Here is a 19384-nt window from a genome sequence, read left to right as displayed (position 1 = left end):
CTTTTTTTTTGTTCAACTGTCTGTACCTCTGTTAATGAACATGAGTTCAAAAAAGAAAGCATAAAAAAAAACAATATTTTCTGACCAATAAAATAGTTTATTTTAATTTTTTTTTATCCCTTTTCCTTATAACAGGATTCATAACTGATAACAGTCTCTGATTTAAAAAAAAAAAAAAGTTTAGAAAATGTGTCATCTGATTAATACAATGCATACAAAAATATATATAATATATTATTATTAGCAAAATACCAGTTCCACAAAATAAAATATCCTGTAAAAATTCATAAAGCTATTATCAATTTAAATTTTTTTTAAAGTCCTGGACTTATTTCAGCTGCTATATACAATACTGACTTAAAGCTACAGTGGGTAGAAATGGAGAAAAATATGATTAGTAAAAGTTATACAGTATTGCATGAGACGGGTAATCTGAAAAAAAAATCATGTTCCTCTGTACTCCTGTGCTCCTAATGGCATCTGCAAGATTTCACAGACCAGAGGAAAACAACAAATCAGAGCTGAGCTGGAGCCTTGCCGTCTATGAGCAGCTGTCAATCACTCGCAAACTCCGATCAAACGGTCAAACTAGGCAGCGCTGATCAAATATGAATCAATATTCTGTTACTGTAATGCCTATTTCTCGTCTCAAATGTTTTCAGAAACATCTTGTAGTGTACTGTTCAGCTGCAAAATGAGAAAGTTTGTGGCATGACCGCTAACAGTCGAGGAAATACCAAGTACCGCCCACCAGCCGGAGCACAGCCAATAAAAAACGCTCTCTCTCCAATTTCCACCCGGGTATCAAATGAAGTATTTATGATTCAGATTTTTGTCTGATTATTTTCTTTCTTTTTTTTGTGGATGTTTTGAAAAGACACTGCCCTGACCATTGTTGTGAATAAAGTTGGATTAAAGAAATGGAATGGGAATTCTCTGTTCTCAATTTCTTGGTTTAGTAAACAGTTTGAATTAATAGGTATATCATAACGATTTTTCATTAGGTGTATTTATCAGTGTATATGTGGGCAGAAAACTTACAATTACAAAAATATCAGATATGTTTGAGGTAATTTTGAACATTATTAAAGATTATAGTTTCTAGTCTTTTGTTAGCATAGTTATGGCTGTCATATGCACTTGTATGTGCCTTCTCTATAAGTTTTTATTAGCTATTTCTCAAATATGTTAAATCCTAAGTACGTATGTGCTTTGATGCTGTGTTGTCTGTTTTTTTGTTTCTTTAAAATGTTGTACATCATATTGATGTTAATCAGTGTGTTATGTCCCTGATACATAAATCAACTAGAATCGTATCACCCAGTTTAAAGGATGTCAAGAATAATAAACAAATACTTCAGAACACACATTGGTTTATTATAGTTATTCTGAACATGTTTTTTTTGATAAATTAAGATCATAAGATAACAAGTGCTCAGTAGTAGTGGCAGTGTACAGAGGTATATTCTATTATTAGAGATTGCTTCAAAAGAAAATGACAAAACATTTCCACCATAATACTGCTGCCTGCATAGTCTTAACTGTGAAAAAATATTAAAGCAAGAATCTGTAAAGAATTAAATCAGATGGTGCAGTACAATTTGGAAAGGGGAGTGAATACAAGGAAGGCAATTGAGAAAATGAGGCAATAGGCCTTCTTTCACAAACATTTCAACATGATGCATAGTCAGAATGTCTGCTGTGAAAGAAAAGATCTCACTTTTCTCAAAGGAGTTCAAAAACTACCGATTATAGATTTTATGTCTTTATCATAATAGATTTGTCTCTAAAAGGTCCAGACTAAAAATCGAATTCCCTTTTTAATACGCCTTTTGTTGTAATCTTAAAACAAAGATTATTTTACGTCGAGAACCTCATTTGGTTGTAGTTAATTTGTTCTGTAATTTTTAATAACTACTAGAGTTGACCCAACTATTTCATCCATTCACATATGGACATGAGGGATATAAATGTCATCTGTGACTCTTTTGTACAATATGTACAATCATCTTGCAGTCTTTTTAATCCCTCTAAAATCTTAACATACACACATATATACAAACACAAGGGTGACAAAACCAAAAAGTTACAAAATATTCAGTAAAAGAAGTGTACGTAATCTATAATATTATGAATTATACTCCCTGATATAAGTAGCTCTCTGTAGCTATGTATTTAATATGACTACTGTGTTACACTCCGTGGAGATAAAGTCCATTATTTCAAATATTTAGAATGTCAGCTTATCAACTTTTGACAGGTCCTTCAGTCTTTTGTTTCTTTCTTAAAATCCAAACTTTACTGTGCATAAAGTTCCCGTTCAGATCACTGTGTGGCCTTCTATCTAGATTAAACTATCTCCGTGAACCTCGGCACACTGTAATAGAATCGGCCTCCCTCCTTCCCTCTCCCATACAATTCCCTCCTCTTCCTTCCTCCTCTCCTCGTTACCCTGCCACATCATTTCCCCTACGTCCTGATGGACGCCACCAACCACCACCCTGTCCCACAGCTCGCCCTCCCCAGGCAGCTCCGTGTCCTCCTGAGTTGCCCTGCCCCACTGCACAGCCTGCTGGGACGCCGCGGAGGCCAGCGCGGTGACGGAGCTCAGGGTGAGGAGGGCGCTCTGGGGGTCCGCGATGGTCATGGATGCGACGGTGCTGGCGGGGAGGGCGGAGAGCTGGATGAGCTGCGGGTGGCCGATGCTGGAGAAGTGAGTCGGAGGAGCGGCGGTGAGGTGCAGCAAGGTGGAGGCTTGCTGCTGGTGCGCCACCTGCACCACGTGATGCGTGGGCAGTTGGAGAAACTGGCCCTGAGATACATCTATCTGAGTCTGTGGAGCGAGCGGGAGCACTACCTGCTGCAGCGGAGTGAGCGAGCTGTTCACCACTTCCTTGGTCTCCTTGCTAGCAGAGGGTTGGTCGGGCTGGATGAGCGCCGGGTCAGGATATGTCTCTAGGGTCGCGATGGGAGCCGGGACAGTCTCTGGGATCGGGATGGGAGTTTTTATTACCGTGCCCCCATTAGCTGCTAGGGCCTCAGCTATGAGCACCTCGGGGTGGCTCTTGGCCTTGTGGGCAACAACGGAGTCCTTTTTCTCAAACCTTTTGCCACAAATGGAGCAAGAGAACTGGTAGGAGGCTTCGGCATCGTGCTTCTTCATGTGCCAGTTTAAGGAGGCCTTCTGACGGCAGGTGAAGCCGCAGATCTCACACCTGCCACAAGGTGGAGACAAAGAACAGGTTATAGTTGGAACTGAGTTGAAGCGCGAGTCTCATCTGTGACACTTAACCTCCAATTTCAGTACAATTTACTCAGAAGCAGTGGTGGAAGAAGTATTTAGATGTAAACAAAATAACACCACTGTGTGAAATACAATTAAAAGTCTTACATTGAACATTCTATTTAAGTAAAAGCACCAAAGTGTCACCATGAAAATGTACATTTAAGTTTAAAAGTACTCACTATGCAGGCAAATAGCCTCAGTGAGAGTTATATCATTATACTGTATACTACTGCTTCATTATTATTACTAATACATTAATATGAAGCATTTCAATATTGTAATTATCAATAATGCTGTATTGCCGACATGGAGCTGATGCTAGCTGTTTGAGTGCTTTAATTTACTGTATATCGATCTATTTTATATAGTCATAATAGATTTTTACCTGCAAAGTAACTTGTGACTATAGCTGTCAGATAAATGCAGTAGAAGTAAACTATATTGTAACAATATTAAAATGGTAACACTTTATTATAACCATCATTTATAAATGGTAAATTGTTAGTTAAATAAAATTTAGTTAATAGTTATTTTACTGTTAACAAACAATGAAATTAATATAGTTTACTCATATTATTAATGCTGTAATTTCTGTGATTTTATTTTTTATTAGTTTGAGTGACTTAAGTACAGAAATCAACAATATTGCATCACATAATGAAATGACTGACTGATGCAGAAAAAAACTACTATCCCAATGATATTAATATATTGGTTTCATGTTATTGTTATAAAAAAAATTAATTGCTTAATTCATACCCAGATACACTATTATACAGTATAAACTGTATGTATTATATTGTTAATTCTGTGAAGTGAACACGATTCAAGTAACGGAGCTCCACTCAGCTGGGATAAATAGGGCTGGAACAGGAAGCGCTTCAATACCTAACAATGAGTTCAAAGTTTGAGGTGTTTATCTTTTATTTTCTGAAACCGTCAGTGTTTTTTTATTTAGTCTTTTACAAACAATCAAACAAATAAAATAAAAAAAAATAAAAACTGAATTTCTTCATGAAAGCAAGAGGGCACTAAAAATGCTTGTAGTTAACATTAAAGGAAGATATTAAAGATAATATGTATTATAGGTAGGGGTGGAAAAAAAAAATGCATTCACCCATATATCGCCCTTTTTTTTTTTTTTTACGATTTTGAAATCGATTCTTTAATGCCAGAATCGATATATTTGCTTCATTTGAAGCAAATACAAAGGTAGAAGGAAGTTACCGCTTTTATTGTTGTAGTATGAGTAACACGACGTCATATCCGTTCCGTATGCGTCAAACAAAACAAACCGCAGCCGGCAGCAGCTAGCCGAAACTAGAAGGTAGAAAACGTTGGAGGGTCCGCATCGATACGACCTGCATCCTCACAATTTAAAGAAGGGGAGAGCTATCGACGGACTTGGCGAAGTTATCAGAAGTATACATGTGCGACTACGTCAGATTTTCAAAATAAGGTGTTAACAAAGGGAGCTGTTTATAAAAAATACATATATTGAAATAAGATTGATTGACTACATTCACCACATGTCCCTTATAAATTAAAAAGAAAATACCACTAATTTGTGAGGGAAATGTCTTTATTCTTTGTTTTTTGGATTGCTGTAATTTTTTTATAAATAATTCCTGACAATGACGGATATATTTTACTTTAGGACATTTTTACTGTATCAATTTAGCTGTTTTCCGAAGTAAAAGTCTCCAGAAGTGTATGATTCATCTTTTTCCCATGGTCTAGTGTTAAAAAAAGTTAACAGAAAATGCAATAAATTGTGTAAAATCGTAATACATATCGAATCAGCATCCAAATATCATGATAGTATTGAATCGAGAGATAGCTGTGTCGTCCCATCCCTAATTATGGGGTTATTTTGAATGGATCTTTTCAACATAAATGAGACGGAACTGAAAGAAATGTGCTTTCTTCCTTGTAATAATGGACACAAGCCAGACTTAAACTTCTTCCTTGTCCACACATTCAACATTGTGACATGAGGCTGCAAAGTGTCATTGCTACTCACTGTATTGGCTTCTCTCCTGTGTGAATCATCCTGTGCACAGCCAGGTTATGGGAGCTCTTGAAGGCACGCGCACAAAACTCACAGATGTAGTCCCTCTGATCTGAAAGACAGATGACAAGCAGAATAAATAAACTATATGATAGGATAGACAAAGTCAAGTGTTTTGATTTACCGCCATGGCATGTCGAGCAGCTCAGAAATGATTTTCATAATTTAATAAACATAAGGTACGTTGCCAGTGGTAACAGCGTGTAAATAAACATCACCTGTATGGTGTTTGGCGTGGCGCAACAGCTGCTTCTGCAGACGAAACAAGCGCCCACACGAGGGGTGATCACACACGTACTTCTTTTTAAGCAAGTGCTGGTATTTGATATGGTGCTGAAATTATGAGGGTAGAGAAAATATTACAGTAAACACATCCAACCAAACTAACATTGTTGCTATTGTACAAAGCCAAATTAAAAGACAGTTTGGGGCTGTCATGGTTACAGTTGACAGTTTGGCAAACCTGTAGGTAGCGTGGGTGGGCCAAGACAGTACCACAGCCCTCGATTTCACAGCGGACGTACTGCACTGGGGGCTTTTTCCTATGAACACAAAAATGGATATGAATATGAATCCAAATGGTGCTAGTTATCTACAGTGAATAATGCAACTAAGACTATTACCTTTGTTTTGGCAGCCGAGGGACTTTGTTATCTTTTTGTTGCCTACCTCTCCTAAAACGAAAACAGATTGCAAAAATGTTAAATGTCGCTAAATGCTTTAACCCTTCTTCCCAAACTTCCAATTGTCTATTTAAAGTCAGAAATCTTCATCAGCTACTGCACGATTTGATTTTAAATTGCATTTAGGTTGCTATGATTCAATTACAAAACAATACTTGTATCAACAAAAATGACATTCACAATAGCAAACATATTTTATGTTGTGCAAGATCAGATTAGTCAGACTGGCGTGAGCAGCTCAGCATATTTTCGACAATCAATAAGTACAGCGTGTAACTGTAATATTTGTTGAGCTTCCTGTTTGGCAACAACTACAAAAAGTTGTTTTGACTGCTCCGGTAACATGCATTGTTATCTTGTGCATTAGTTGTACCGCCTGCATTTTTTTGTATGACAGCTTGAATACTGTCCAACTTCCTGTTCCTCATGACTTGATGTGTTCACAAAAAAAGGTGTGTTCTGGGTAGGGCTGTCAAAGTTTCCACAATAATGCGTTAAGGCAAAATATTCTAACGCCATTAATTTCCTTAACGCATTAATGCAATCGATCTTTCGGAGGCCTTAGAGGGCTCAGTTTTAAAGCTAGAGTGAAGACACTGGTAACATATGCAACTAGAAAACCTACGGAATCCATTGGTATCATCTCATACTAGCTTGTTGCGAAGGAGGCTGAATAACGCTCCAAAGTTACGCTACATTTTGGCGAGGACAAACTGACATGGCTATTTTCAAAGTGGTCCCTTGATCTCTGACCTCAAGATATGTGAATGAAAATGGGTTCTATGGGTACCCACGAGTCTCCCCTTTACAGACATGCCCACTTTATGATAATCACATGCAGTTTGGGGCAAGTCATAGTCAAGTCAGCACACTGACACACTGACAGCTGTTGTTGCCTGTTGGGCTGCAGTTTGCCATGTTATGATTTGAGCATTTTTTTTATGCTAAATGAAGTACCTGTGAGGGTTTTCTTGGCGGAGGTCTGCGCTCTCCGAGTGCACTTGTAGTTATCATTGTTTTGTGTTGTTAATTGATTCCCAATAATAAATATATACATACATTTGCATAAAGCAAGCAAATTTGCCAACTCCCATGTTGATAAGAGTATTAAATACTTGACAAATCTCCCTTTAAGGTACATTTTGAACAGATAAAAAGTGTGATTAATTTGCGATGAATCATGGACAATCATGCGATTAAATATTTGATTGACAGCCCTAGCTCTGGGCTTTAATGTTGGCCCTGGATAAGTTTGGTATGACTATACCGTTATAAGCAAAACCTTTAACTAATCATCAACCCATATTTTGCTTACTTCCTGGGTGGCTCTGTGTTATTGCCCACTCCATCTTCACTCTGCACAACAATCTCGGTTGATTCTTCCTTTTTAATGTCGTCTTCCTCCTCCTCCTTTTCTGACTCCTCTTTCTTGACATCCTTTTGTTTTAACGTTGTTCGCCGCCTTGATTTTTCCCTAAGGAAATAAAGCTCAATTCACTATTGAAACTAACACTTTGACATTCACCATGTTAGAAGTCGTCATATAAAGTAGCAATCATGACTGATACTCATTACGGAAAGGCAGTGAGTCAGCATACGTCTTTGTCTCGGGTTTATAGATGAGGTCATTCGGGTCATCTCTGAACGCAGGGTCCTCGTTGAGAGCTGCATCTGGATCTGCAACGCTAATATAGACATCAACACCACACTGGCCACAATTAAATTTACATCAGCAAATCAAACATGAAATCCAACATTTTCTCTGCTGCTCATTCAATAAGTTGTAAACCACTCACTTGTCAATGCTTCCTTTCAAAGAACCTGTTTCCTCTCCTGAAAAAACAGAAATGTTATTTCAGTTTCAGATGACTGCCGTTGTTTGTAGTCTAGTCGTCATGGCATACACAGTATGTAGTGAAAAGAATGCAAGTGGACTTGTCTGGACTGTCTTACTACATGATGAATTCTCTGTCTCTGCTTCAGGTTTGCATGCTGTTGCTGGTGTGGTGCGAGAGGCTCGGGTTGGAGGTCTGCCTTTGCCTTCTCTAGATTTGGACAGCTTTGGTCCAAGAGTGTGTTTGGATGCTGAGGAAGTCAGAGTGCCCAGGTGTTAGTGACAGATGTAATAAATTACAAGAGCAAAATTCCTGCTTGTAGATGAAAAGGACTTAAGTATGTATCTTTTTACCTTTGGCAGTGGATTTCTTTATCGCAGGTCTGTGTGAGAGAGACAGTACATGACAGCCAGGTGCAAATCAAAATAAATCTGTAGTATATCGTGGAAAATATACAGTGTGCTTTAAAGCTGCAGACAGTAACTTTAAGCAAATATGATAAAAAGGGATTTTTTATAAAACTGTCACTACATCCTGACAGTAGAGCATGAGACAGATAATCTGTGAAAAAGTCATGTTTCTCTGTGTCCTCCTCTTTCAGTGTACTGTTTAGCTGTAAAATTAAAAAGTTTGCTTTTTTTTTATATATATGTATGTAATGTATAACATATAAATCCCAAAATAGCCCGTGAAATAAGAAATAATCCCACAACATTATTCATATTCAACACTATACTCATTTTTAACAGTCTCTTCTGCACTATATTCACTTTTTTAATAGCCCTGTATCACAGCTGTTACCCTGCACTATATTCAGTTTTAACAGTTTTCCTCATCTCCTTGTATTTTTATATCTGGTATATTTTTTTGTACTTTGCACTACTAACTTTTTTACTGCCTTTTTACTAACATATTTTTGCACTATGGAACTGTGATGCTGGAAACTTGAATTTCCCTCGAGATCAATAAAGTTACTATCTATCTATCCATCTATCCAAGTTCATGCCAGAGGGACAATTTTTTTTTAAGCACTAGTAGGAGGCAGAGGAACATGATTTTTTTTTCCAAAAGATGATCTGTCTCAAGCACTACTGTCAGGATATAAGGACAGTTTTATAAAACTTTTATCATATTTGCTCAAAGTTACTGCAGCTTTAACTCTACTGGTCTTTGAAAATGAACAAGAAGGAGAACAAAAGTACAGACAAGACATCACAAGCATGCAACTCATTTGTTTTGGTTTCAATATGTGGTAAACCTACGGTATGTCTTTAAGAAACCCCATAGCACACACTTCCTACAATCACAGCCCCAAGCATCCTTGCAGTGCAGCCTCACTACTACTCCTAAAGCCTGTGAGTGAGTGATGTAGTTAGTCAGCTTGTTGCAACACTAGTGTGCACAGCAAAGTAGTTGACTTACTGTGTGTTTTTGGAGCATGGTCTCCCACGTCCACGGTGCACACTGGTAGGTTTTTGCATACAAGTGGCATTCTTGGTCTCCTGAATGCAGGCTCCAGCTGCAGCTCTTCCTCTGGCTCGCAGAACACGATCGGAGTCCGCGGCTGTCTGCAACCGCTTTCTGCTTCCTTTTCTCCGGCTGGACGCTTCAGTGGAGTCCGGGGATGGTTTGGCGGCCTCTGTTATCTCAGTCGTAGGAGGAGAACCTGCAATCTCGTTTTCCTCCGATTCCATGCTGCCCTTTATCTATCTATTATGACCCTTTACAGACCTTTGTCATTAGTTATTTATGCACATATAAACATGTAAGACCACGTTAACGTTGCAGGCCCTGCGTTGGGACCAAGTAGCTCAGTCAAGAGTAAATAAGTCACTATGCATGCATTTAATTAACTATCTTATTAATTAAAATTAAGCTACGTTGTACGATGAATATAATCTTACAAACATGCATGATTATTTACTTCTTAAAGCTATAGCAAACCTCGTATTTCTGTAACCGAGAACAGGCCTGTTTTGGGATGCGTCTCCTTTAAGAGCAGCAGCAGCATCAGCGCGGATATGCGAGAGCATTATGTTTGGACTCACAGGGCTTCCATGCTAATTGAAAAAGGGGGATTATGGGAAATGTAGTCATGATTTAAAACACTTATGCAGTTAAATTCATGCAATTGTGCTAAATCCGTTAAAATATGAATACATCTCAGTTACTTTGGTCCTATGAATAATTAAATATTATGAATTAGTGCTTTTAAGACATTTTCTAAAGACTTGGCCTCTTTTATTATATGATTTTGTTGTCAACGTATCTGTTTTTATGTTTTTTATTTTTTCCCACTCACAATGTTGTTTGGTAGTGATTGCCCAGAAGTCAACACACACGCACACGCACACACACACACACACACACACACACACACACACTTGTCTTTTTTTGTATATTTACTGTATTGTTTTTGTTGTTATTATATATATCTTGTCCTAATTGTTAATTGTTTGTTATCGCTATTATGTAGTCATATTATTTCTTTATATTAATCTTGTCTCTAGGTGGAGGCTTCAGATAAGCCCAGTGGGTTTTTTGCCTCTTCCTGCACTGTATATTATTCATTTATTTTTTTGTTATGTTGTATAGTTTTAAATTGTGCAAAACAAATAAACAAATATTAAAGTAATTAGATACTACCATTAGGACTACTAACGTTTAAAAAGAAAATTGAAAAAATCGTATAGCCTTATGGCCTCTGACATTGCACAAATAACCAATCTAAGATAATTAAATCCTACAAAAATATTTTTTCTTTTATTATATAAAGATAAGACAAGATAAGATAAGATGAACCTTTATTAATCCCCGGAGTAAAATTTGATAGATAGATAGATAGATAGATAGATAGATAGATAGTAACTTTATTGATCCCGAGGGAAATTCAAGTTTCCAGCATCACAGTTCCATAGTGGAAAAACATGTTAGTAAAAAGGCAGTAAAAAAGTTAGTAGTGCAAAGTACAAAAAAATATACCAAATATAAAAATACAAGGAGATGAAGAAAAACTGTTAAAAGTGAATATAGTGCAGGGTAACAGCTGTGATACACGACTATTAAAAAAAGTGAATATAGTGCAGAAGAGACTGTTAAAAATGAGTATAGTGCAGGGTAACTCCAGAAGTTTAGTCTATGAAAGTGCACTGTGTGCATTATTATCTTTATTAGATACTACCATTAGGACTACTAACGTTTAAAAAAAAAAAATCATATAGTCTTATTGCCTCTGACATTGCACAAATAACCAATCTTAGATAATTAAATATGTATATTTTATTATATTATATATTATTATATATTATATTAATATATTTTTTCTCTTATTATATAACGATAAGACAAGATAAGATAAGATGAACCTTTATTAATCCCTGGAGTGAAATTTGGGTGTCAAAGCAGCAAACAGAATGAAACACAGGAGAGGTACAGTTATAGAAATACAATTAAAAACAATAAATAGAGATATAAAAGATACGGAGTGAATGGGTGAACATAGTATGTACAGTCCATCAATAAATAAATGTAATATGTACACATGTGCAGTCTATATAGTGGTATATGGCACACATAAATGATATATAAACAAAAAGACTAACTTTCCCACATTGTGCAATGTAGCATGTGGTCACTGAAATTCCAGGTGTGGCTGTGTCACAACAGTTGCTGGTGACATGTCTCCTGCATGGATGAACTGATAAAGTACTGTCTACACATGAGTGATGACAATGTCGTTTGGTTAGGTGTGGTACAGACTGAGATGCTGAGATTTGAAGTTCTTTGAAGGTCTGTGCCAGTCGTATGATGTTTCATCTCAACTGCACTGGCTTCCTGTGTGATGAAGAATTGATTTATTGGATTATTAAGAGCTAAATGGTTTAAGGACAAATTACATTTATGATCTGTTGCTATGATATGAACGGTCCAGATAGGTTTGCTCACTAAGACTAAGAGTATTAGGGCCACATTGAGGGAAAAAAATAAATCTGAGTTTTCGAGAATAAAGTCATAATATTACAAGAATAAAGTCATTGGTTTACGAGAAAAAATGTCTTAATATTATGAGAATAAATTCATAATATTATAAAGTAGTAATTTTACGGGTTATTTTAGAGGGGAAATAGAGCAGTGTGAAAATGAGGAACGTGGAGTATCTTGTGAAGTTATACTTGAGTATAGGTTTCACAAATAACATTATCTTTTGGCACATCAGCACCACATTATCAGAAGTATCAAGACCTTGAAAAGATTTTGCAAAAAACTGAGTTTATTCCGAAGAAAGTACCAAACGGACCTGGGGGATATTGCCTCTTTTGAGGAGGAAATTACAATTTTTCTCGTATAGTTATGACTTTATTCTCATAATATTATGACTTTTTTTTTTCTTGAAATAGTATGACTTTATTCTCATTAAATTGAGACTTTTTTCTTTTAATATTATGACTTTATTCTCGAAATCTCAGATTTTTTTCCCCCCTCAATGTGTCCATAATACTCAGTCGTAGCTCACTGTTCCCAAGGTAAAAAAAAGAAAAGAAAAAGTATTCAGTTTTTTAAAAACTTGGCTTAAAACTTCTGTTTGCCACTGCCTTCTACTAAATTAAATTTGTGGCTATTTATTCATATCTCTTACTGCTCTTACTTATTGTTCTTTTAATCCTATTTATGTGTGATTTATACTAGCCTTTATTTTCCATTGTATTATATTAACCCCAATCTGCTCCAGTATAGTGCTGCTCAGTGGCCAACGGAGCAGACTCCCCTTGGTAAATAAAGTTAAAACAGAATGTTCTTTATTTTTGTTATTCCTATACTTATCGACTCAACACAATACAACTCCCGCATGAAATGTCTTCAGCTATCAGCCTCTGAATCAACATAATGAAATCTGATTAGTGTGTCAGGGTTACTTCAATTCAAGGGGATTTTTTATGCTCACTGTCATGGCTACCATGTCTCAAAATAAACTGAATGGATTGTTGCTGAACAAGTCGCATCTCTTCTTCTCATGACTATCAGCTACAATCAGAACATGTGTCCAAGCATACTGAACTACTTTGAATACAGATTCCTCAGAACAATACCTTCTTGTTGTTTTGTCATTTTTACCAATGAAAACAAAAGTCATGCTCATCCAACAGTTATCAGACTAATGAGGGCTATTACAAGAAATTAAATCTTCTTCTATACTTAATTTATGGTCAGCTGCAGCCATTGCTTTACAATATGCAAATTCCTTCCCGTTGTCTGTGACTGTCATGAGGCGGACTGACAGGTGTGTTCAAAGCAGGTAGAACTGGTTTTGTGAGACTAATTTAGATTGCTCATGTTTTTAGTTTTGTTTCCGCTTATCGGTACACTGAAGAGTCACGCAACATGGCAATGGTGTTGAAAGGTGAGTGTGATTTTTAGATTTTTACCACCCCAAACATTAGATTCTTTGGATTCTTTTGAACTCTTTTGTATGCTTGGTCGAGTCGGTTCAGGATGCAGTGTACAAGTTGTACAAGTTAGACCTGGGTTTGAAAGGTTTTATTCTCTATTTGAATCTCTATGTGGAGGTGTTGCTCTAGAAGTGGAAGACCTCTACTGTTGTGTGGGAGTGAGAGAGAACAAAAGAAAAAGAAAGAGCGGACAGGTGGGGGCTGTGACAATGGTCCCAGACACATATTTCACCCTATGACACTGTGTGTTGATGTACATAGGTACAACCCTGTCTGGCTGTTTTCAAATAAGAATGACATTAAATGTGTTTCTATTCACCTGTTTTTCATGCACATTTACACAGTATCAATGTTCCAGTACCAATGACCTGTTTGGTCATTTCCCACTGGTGCATTTCAACCTGGTTGTTGATTCAACTAAATTAGGGCTCATAAAACTTTGTTTCACATCAAACAACGTAAAAGACGGATGACATCTGGTTTTCAGAAATAAATTATAAATTGTAGAATTATTTACAGTAGTCAAGTTAATTTTTATTTATATAGCCCAATATCACAAATCACAAATTTGTCATAAGAGGCTTTACAATCGGCTTAATATACGACATCCTCGGTCCTTTGACTCTTTGAAAGGAAGCTAAAACTGGTGTTTTATGGTCAAATTTTCTAGTTTTAGTTTGAATTATATAGTTGCAGCATTCTGAACCATGTGAAGTCTTCTAGTAGCATGTGGCAGGCCTTTATTATTACTATTACGTAATATGACTATATACAGTAAATCTCCATATCATTTTCGTCATTGTAGTTGGAGTTAAAAGCAGACAAAATCAAAACAATATAGTAGATTGATTCTGAGAAACACATACATTTAACACAACAGTTTAAGGTGATTGGGGTGTATTGAAATAGGAAGCACCTTGTATTATATGTATTACTTCCCTCCTGACATAAAATATAATATCATGGTTATTGTAGCACAAAAATGTCAGCAGATCAAGTGAGGTGAGAAATTATTAATATTCATGCCTATTAAGCTACCAGAACTAAAAAATAATTTTGATGCATGATGTTGGGGTGTGTAGTTTTGTACAGTCATGTGTTTAGTCATTAGTCATAGTCATATATAGTCATATAAAGAATAGCCAGTCATTTTTGCCATGCATACCATATTCATTTGTTTTTAAATACAAACCTTATGCTTCTGCTTGCTATAAATGAACCTCTTCCCCGTTTGAAAAATAAACTTTAAAGTCTACTGTAGATAGTATTTTTTTGTTTAAGAGAGAAATTAACCCTGGTTTCTTCAAGTAGAATAACTATCTGGAGATAGAAGCAGGAATAATGTTTTTAAAAAAACAAAAAAACAGGATAATAGTACCCAGTAGGGATTGATTGAGAATTCACGTTAAAAAAAAAAAGGGATGCATATGTACCAGTGAGTGGAGGAATGCAATCTACAACACATCATTTCATGCATTTTTCCTATTACGTAAGTAGGGTACACAAAGACTAAAAGGTATGGCTGTACGCATACAAGAAATGTAGAGCATGCAGTTGTACGTAGAAGATGTTTGGCTAAAAATAATAGGAGACTAATGCCTTGAATGTGTTGCTTTTTGTCCTTGCTTTGTTATCAGATGCTTGCTGCTGATGGATAACCATCACTTGCCACCATGAACTGCAGATTCTTTCTAAGCCTACTGGCAGGTGAGTCAGGTTACAATGCATCAATTGTTCCATGACATGACTAACTGTATATTTATAGCAAAACGGACGTCAGACATGTTAACCAGATTCCATGAAGTCAAAACAATATTCAAGGAAAAGAAAGGCACCCAAAAAGAAAATCTCTCATGGATTATATTGTGACATTCATCTGTCAAGCTTTAAATCCATCTCCCAACATAAATAGCCATGCAACTGAAATTTGAATTCTCCTCACTTTTTGTGTAAGAAAATGTACTGCAGCTATTGTGAACATTTTTCATTTCTCAAACTAGAATTACCGCCTTGTGGTTGTATGTCTCCGCCAACCAGTCAAGTTGCAGTTTACATCCATGTCTGTCCAGAATATAATCACTTCATCATTTTATCCTGTTAGATATTTGTGTGAAATTGTCATAATTAGGATATGAAGTGTTGAGTTATGGCCAAAAACGTGTTTTGTGAGGTCACCTTGACCTTCGACAGCCCAAATCAAATCAGGCCATCCTTGAATCCAAATGGACGTTTGTGCCAAATTTGAAGAAATTCATTGAGGCCGTTCCTGAGATATCACGAAAATGGGACAGATGTGAGGTCACAGTGACCTTGTTATAGTTATATAGTTATTTACACCATTTTACATTAATTTTCAAGTTTTCCCCTAAAGAGCTTAGGTGCTGTGCAGCAGTTGGGGTACGGGGAGTGGGAGGGTTTGGGGGTCCTCCCCCGAGGAAAAGTTGAAGGTTTTTGACTCAAACTATGCAATTTCACACCATTTTGGACTTTAAGTATTACTATAAATAACCCCCAAAAAGCTTATAGACAAAACGTTCTATAGTTGAATAATTATTGTATAATTTACACAGATCACAGCCTTCGTCTGATCATTTAATTCTTATGGCAGTATTTGCCCTGTAAAATCATGCTCTATAAATCAAAAGAGCAGGTTCAGGAAACGGAACATGGTTTTATCAGTGTATAACATTGTGCATTAGTTCATTCCTGGTATTTTACCAGAATGACTGGTAGATGACTCACTCTCATTGGCGATATTATCTTATATTACTGATAAATTACAGCACCCTCGTTCTCATCCCCCTCACCTCCCCTGTGCTGTCCCGTGTGTCGGCTTGTCCGGATGCTCTCCACATTGTTTTTACGCAGCGCAAAAAACACGCTGTAATTGCAGGGAAAACCCTGATTTTAGAAAAGCAAACTTGAACAACAACACAGGCCTATTGTATGTCAAAGCAGCCACAGCAACTACACAGAGCTAATGCATGAGAACTGAGGAGAGGAATAGGGAATGAGGCAGTGTATGGATGACCAATCACCAGGTTACTATAGTTTATAACAATGAAGGACAGTGAGGATACAGTCATTTCATACAGGAGACGAGCGACAATCTACCGATGTGCACTCACCCCTCGGAGGTTCATATGAGACAGTATGAAAAATATTCTAATAATATATATATATATTTTTTCCATTGCAGTTAAACAACAGGCCTAGAGAAAAAAACAGGGGGTGCTGCAGCACCCTCAGTACCGCCGATGGTGCTATGTCCATCCTGCATTACACAAAGGAGGATTGTCTGACTAGCGTTAGTAGTCTCTCTATCATGGGTCCAGACTTAGTGAACTGAATTTAAATGTACCAAATAAGTTCAAAAGTCAAAACAAACACTAAGGAGATAGGCCTATATACTGATTTCTCAGCAAAAGTTAGTTAGTTAGTTGCTGCTATTGTTTATGAAATAAAGATATAATTAATTGATATGAAACCTTCTGCTTTTTCCTCTCACACAGTTCTCTGCCCAGCTCACTTCTGGGCCACAGCCTCTACTGAGGTTCCCCTAATTAACTCAACAAATGCTTTGACTACTACAGTAAACAAGGTCAGTACACTTTCAAGACCTCAGGAATTCAACAAGACAGATTTGCTTGCCCAAGCCGGTCCGTCATCTGATATAACTACAAGCCAACCATCAGTGGTAAACCTTAGCAATTCTCCTATGGATGGAGATGGGTCTGACGCTTCCTCAGCAGGAACTGCAACACAGATTCATACTGACTCCACACAAACTCTTTCAGCCTCGACTACAGCTCATTCCAGCAAAGCTCTGAAAATGCCAGAGTTTGGCTCACCTTCACCTAATTCAAATGGGAAGGATACAGGGGTATCCAGCGATACCCCTTCAGCATCAGTGCGTAAAACCCCCACATCTACAACCCTGGAAAATACACACATTGTTAACACACCCACAAACATATTTGCGAATGCTATGGCAGCCACACCTAAGATGTCAGATGTCACAGATCGCAACATGCCAACTAGCATTCCACAGTTATCACAAACTGATCCTAAGTTAACATCTACACGCAAATTCCAAGACAAAACAAAGACAGTGAAGCCAAATTTAGCGTCAGACAAATCTGAGAAAATATCGCAGACGGTGACATCACTAAAATCATCAGATTTGATTAACTTCCAAGCCACGCATTTAACTTTGAGCCCATCTGCAACAGAAGTAACTTCTGCATCCACAACTACGAAGGAAGCCAAAAGTACAGCCAAAAAACAGCCAACCAACAACCTCAAAACAATACTACAAGGGCGGAATTCAGAATCCCCTCAAACAACGAAGAAACAAGCCACAGAACCCATTGAAACTCGGAATTCAAAATTTGCAGTTCCCGGATCAACCGCTGCAACAAATGAAAATAATTTATCTATAATGAATGTAATGTCAGCTCCAAAACAAGGAACTCCCTCGATAACAATGGTATCTGAAGCACCATCAACTGAAACAGAAAAAAAAATGGCAGCTAAAGAGAAAGAATCCTCTAAAACCTCAACACCACCTAAGGCCCCTGATGCAAAAAAAGGTGACTTAACACAGTCACCTAAAGAAACACCACCCATAGAAAAAGAATTTAACAAAAAAACAGCAACAGAAAACCCAAATGATAAACCAACAGATCAACAAAAAAAAACAGATGTCCCAAAAATTGACAACACAACACCAACACAAAGCATGGAATTTACAAAAGAGTCAAAAACTCATGAAACACAGGCAACAACATCCACAAGATCAACCCATGATGACAAATCTACAACCAATTCACCACAATCAGCAACTCCACCAAAAATTACATCTCCTGTAACAAAAGAATCACCGAAAAAAAGTTCACCAATTGTGAATCAATCAACACCAAAATCAACCAAAAGTCATGGATCTACACAATCAGCAAATTCAGCAGAAAATGTGCTATCTGTAACAACCAAATCAATGACTTCACAAACATCAACATCAGCATCATTAACAGCAGAAATACCAACAGCTACAAGACAAACTACTGAATCAACTGCAAGTAAAAGTACATCAACGCAAAGTGGATCAGTGACTACAGGAACACCATCTACACCCTCTGTGGCGACGACATTTATAACACAAACCAGAGGATCTGTGGAAACAGTTTCCACAAAAACAACAAAATCTATTCCTCTCACAATAGATTCATCAACAACACCAACACAAAGTACAGCATCCGTTGTTTCATCACCACAAAGTCCAGCACAAACCACAGTTGTAACCACACAATCGGCAACTTCAGCAGGAGCTCCGCTATCTAACAGAACCAAACCATTGGATTCACAAACATCGGCATCGTTGACAACAGAACAACACACAACTACAAGACAAACACGTGAATCAACTGCAATTCAAAGTACATCAACGCAAAGTTTATCAGTGAATACAGAAACACCAGCTACACCCTCTGTGGCAACAATATTAATAACACAAACCAGAGGATCTATGGAAACAGTGTCCACAACAACACCAACACAATCTATTCCACTCACAACAGAATCATCAACAACACCAACACAAAGTACAGCATCCGTTGTTTTATCACCACAAAGTCCAACACAAACTACAGTTGTAACCACACAATCAGCAACTTCAGCAGGAGCTGTGCCATCTATAACAACCAATCCAGTGGCTTCACAAACATCAACGTCAGCATCATTAACAACAGAACAATCCACAGCTACAAGACAAACTACTGAATCAACTGCAATTCAAAGTGCATCAACGCAAAGTGGATCAGTGACTAAAGGAACACCAGCTACACCCTCTGTGGCAACGACATTGATAACACAAACCAGAGGATCTGTGGAAACAGTTTCCACAACAAGACCAACACAATCTATTCCTCTCACAAAAGATTCATCATCAACAACAACACAAAGTACAGCATCTGTTGTTTCATCACCACAAAGTCCAACACAAACTACAGTTGTAACCGCACAATCGGCAACTTCAGCAGGAGCTGCGCCATCTAACACAACCA

The 19384-nt window shown here is 37.3% G+C and overlaps 2 protein-coding genes across 4 annotated transcripts; one reads left to right on the top strand and one right to left on the bottom strand.

Moving 5' to 3' along the window:
- Positions 1 to 1353: 1353 nt before the first annotated feature.
- LOC119482185 (E3 ubiquitin-protein ligase ZFP91-like) lies at positions 1354 to 10080 on the bottom strand. Of its 3 annotated transcripts, none has more exons than XM_037759609.1 (11): positions 9298 to 10080; positions 8229 to 8257; positions 7994 to 8125; positions 7837 to 7873; positions 7639 to 7725; positions 7356 to 7514; positions 5981 to 6031; positions 5821 to 5899; positions 5576 to 5690; positions 5310 to 5409; positions 1354 to 3215 (listed from the first exon to the last, which is right to left on the bottom strand). In XM_037759609.1, the coding sequence occupies exons 1-11, from the start codon at positions 9567 to 9569 to the stop codon at positions 2345 to 2347; spliced, it is 1932 nt and encodes a 643-aa protein (XP_037615537.1). In that variant the 5' UTR covers positions 9570 to 10080; the 3' UTR covers positions 1354 to 2344. The 3 variants fall into 3 exon arrangements, with proteins under 3 accessions (XP_037615537.1, XP_037615540.1, XP_037615538.1); XM_037759612.1 differs by having other exon boundaries at positions 5576 to 5609; XM_037759610.1 differs by having other exon boundaries at positions 7356 to 7502.
- A 4289-nt stretch (positions 10081 to 14369) lies between these two features.
- LOC119482176 (flocculation protein FLO11-like) lies at positions 14370 to 19100 on the top strand. The gene is made up of 3 exons (XM_037759599.1): positions 14370 to 15029; positions 16835 to 18780; positions 18954 to 19100. Exons 1-3 carry the CDS (start codon positions 14996 to 14998, stop codon positions 19098 to 19100), a joined length of 2127 nt encoding a protein of 708 aa, XP_037615527.1. The 5' UTR covers positions 14370 to 14995.
- Positions 19101 to 19384: the final 284 nt, after the last annotated feature.

This window comes from Sebastes umbrosus, chromosome 22, assembly GCF_015220745.1.
Source record: "Sebastes umbrosus isolate fSebUmb1 chromosome 22, fSebUmb1.pri, whole genome shotgun sequence".
Lineage (NCBI taxonomy): Eukaryota > Metazoa > Chordata > Actinopteri > Perciformes > Sebastidae > Sebastes > Sebastes umbrosus.
This window is presented reverse-complemented; position numbering and strand designations above follow the sequence as displayed.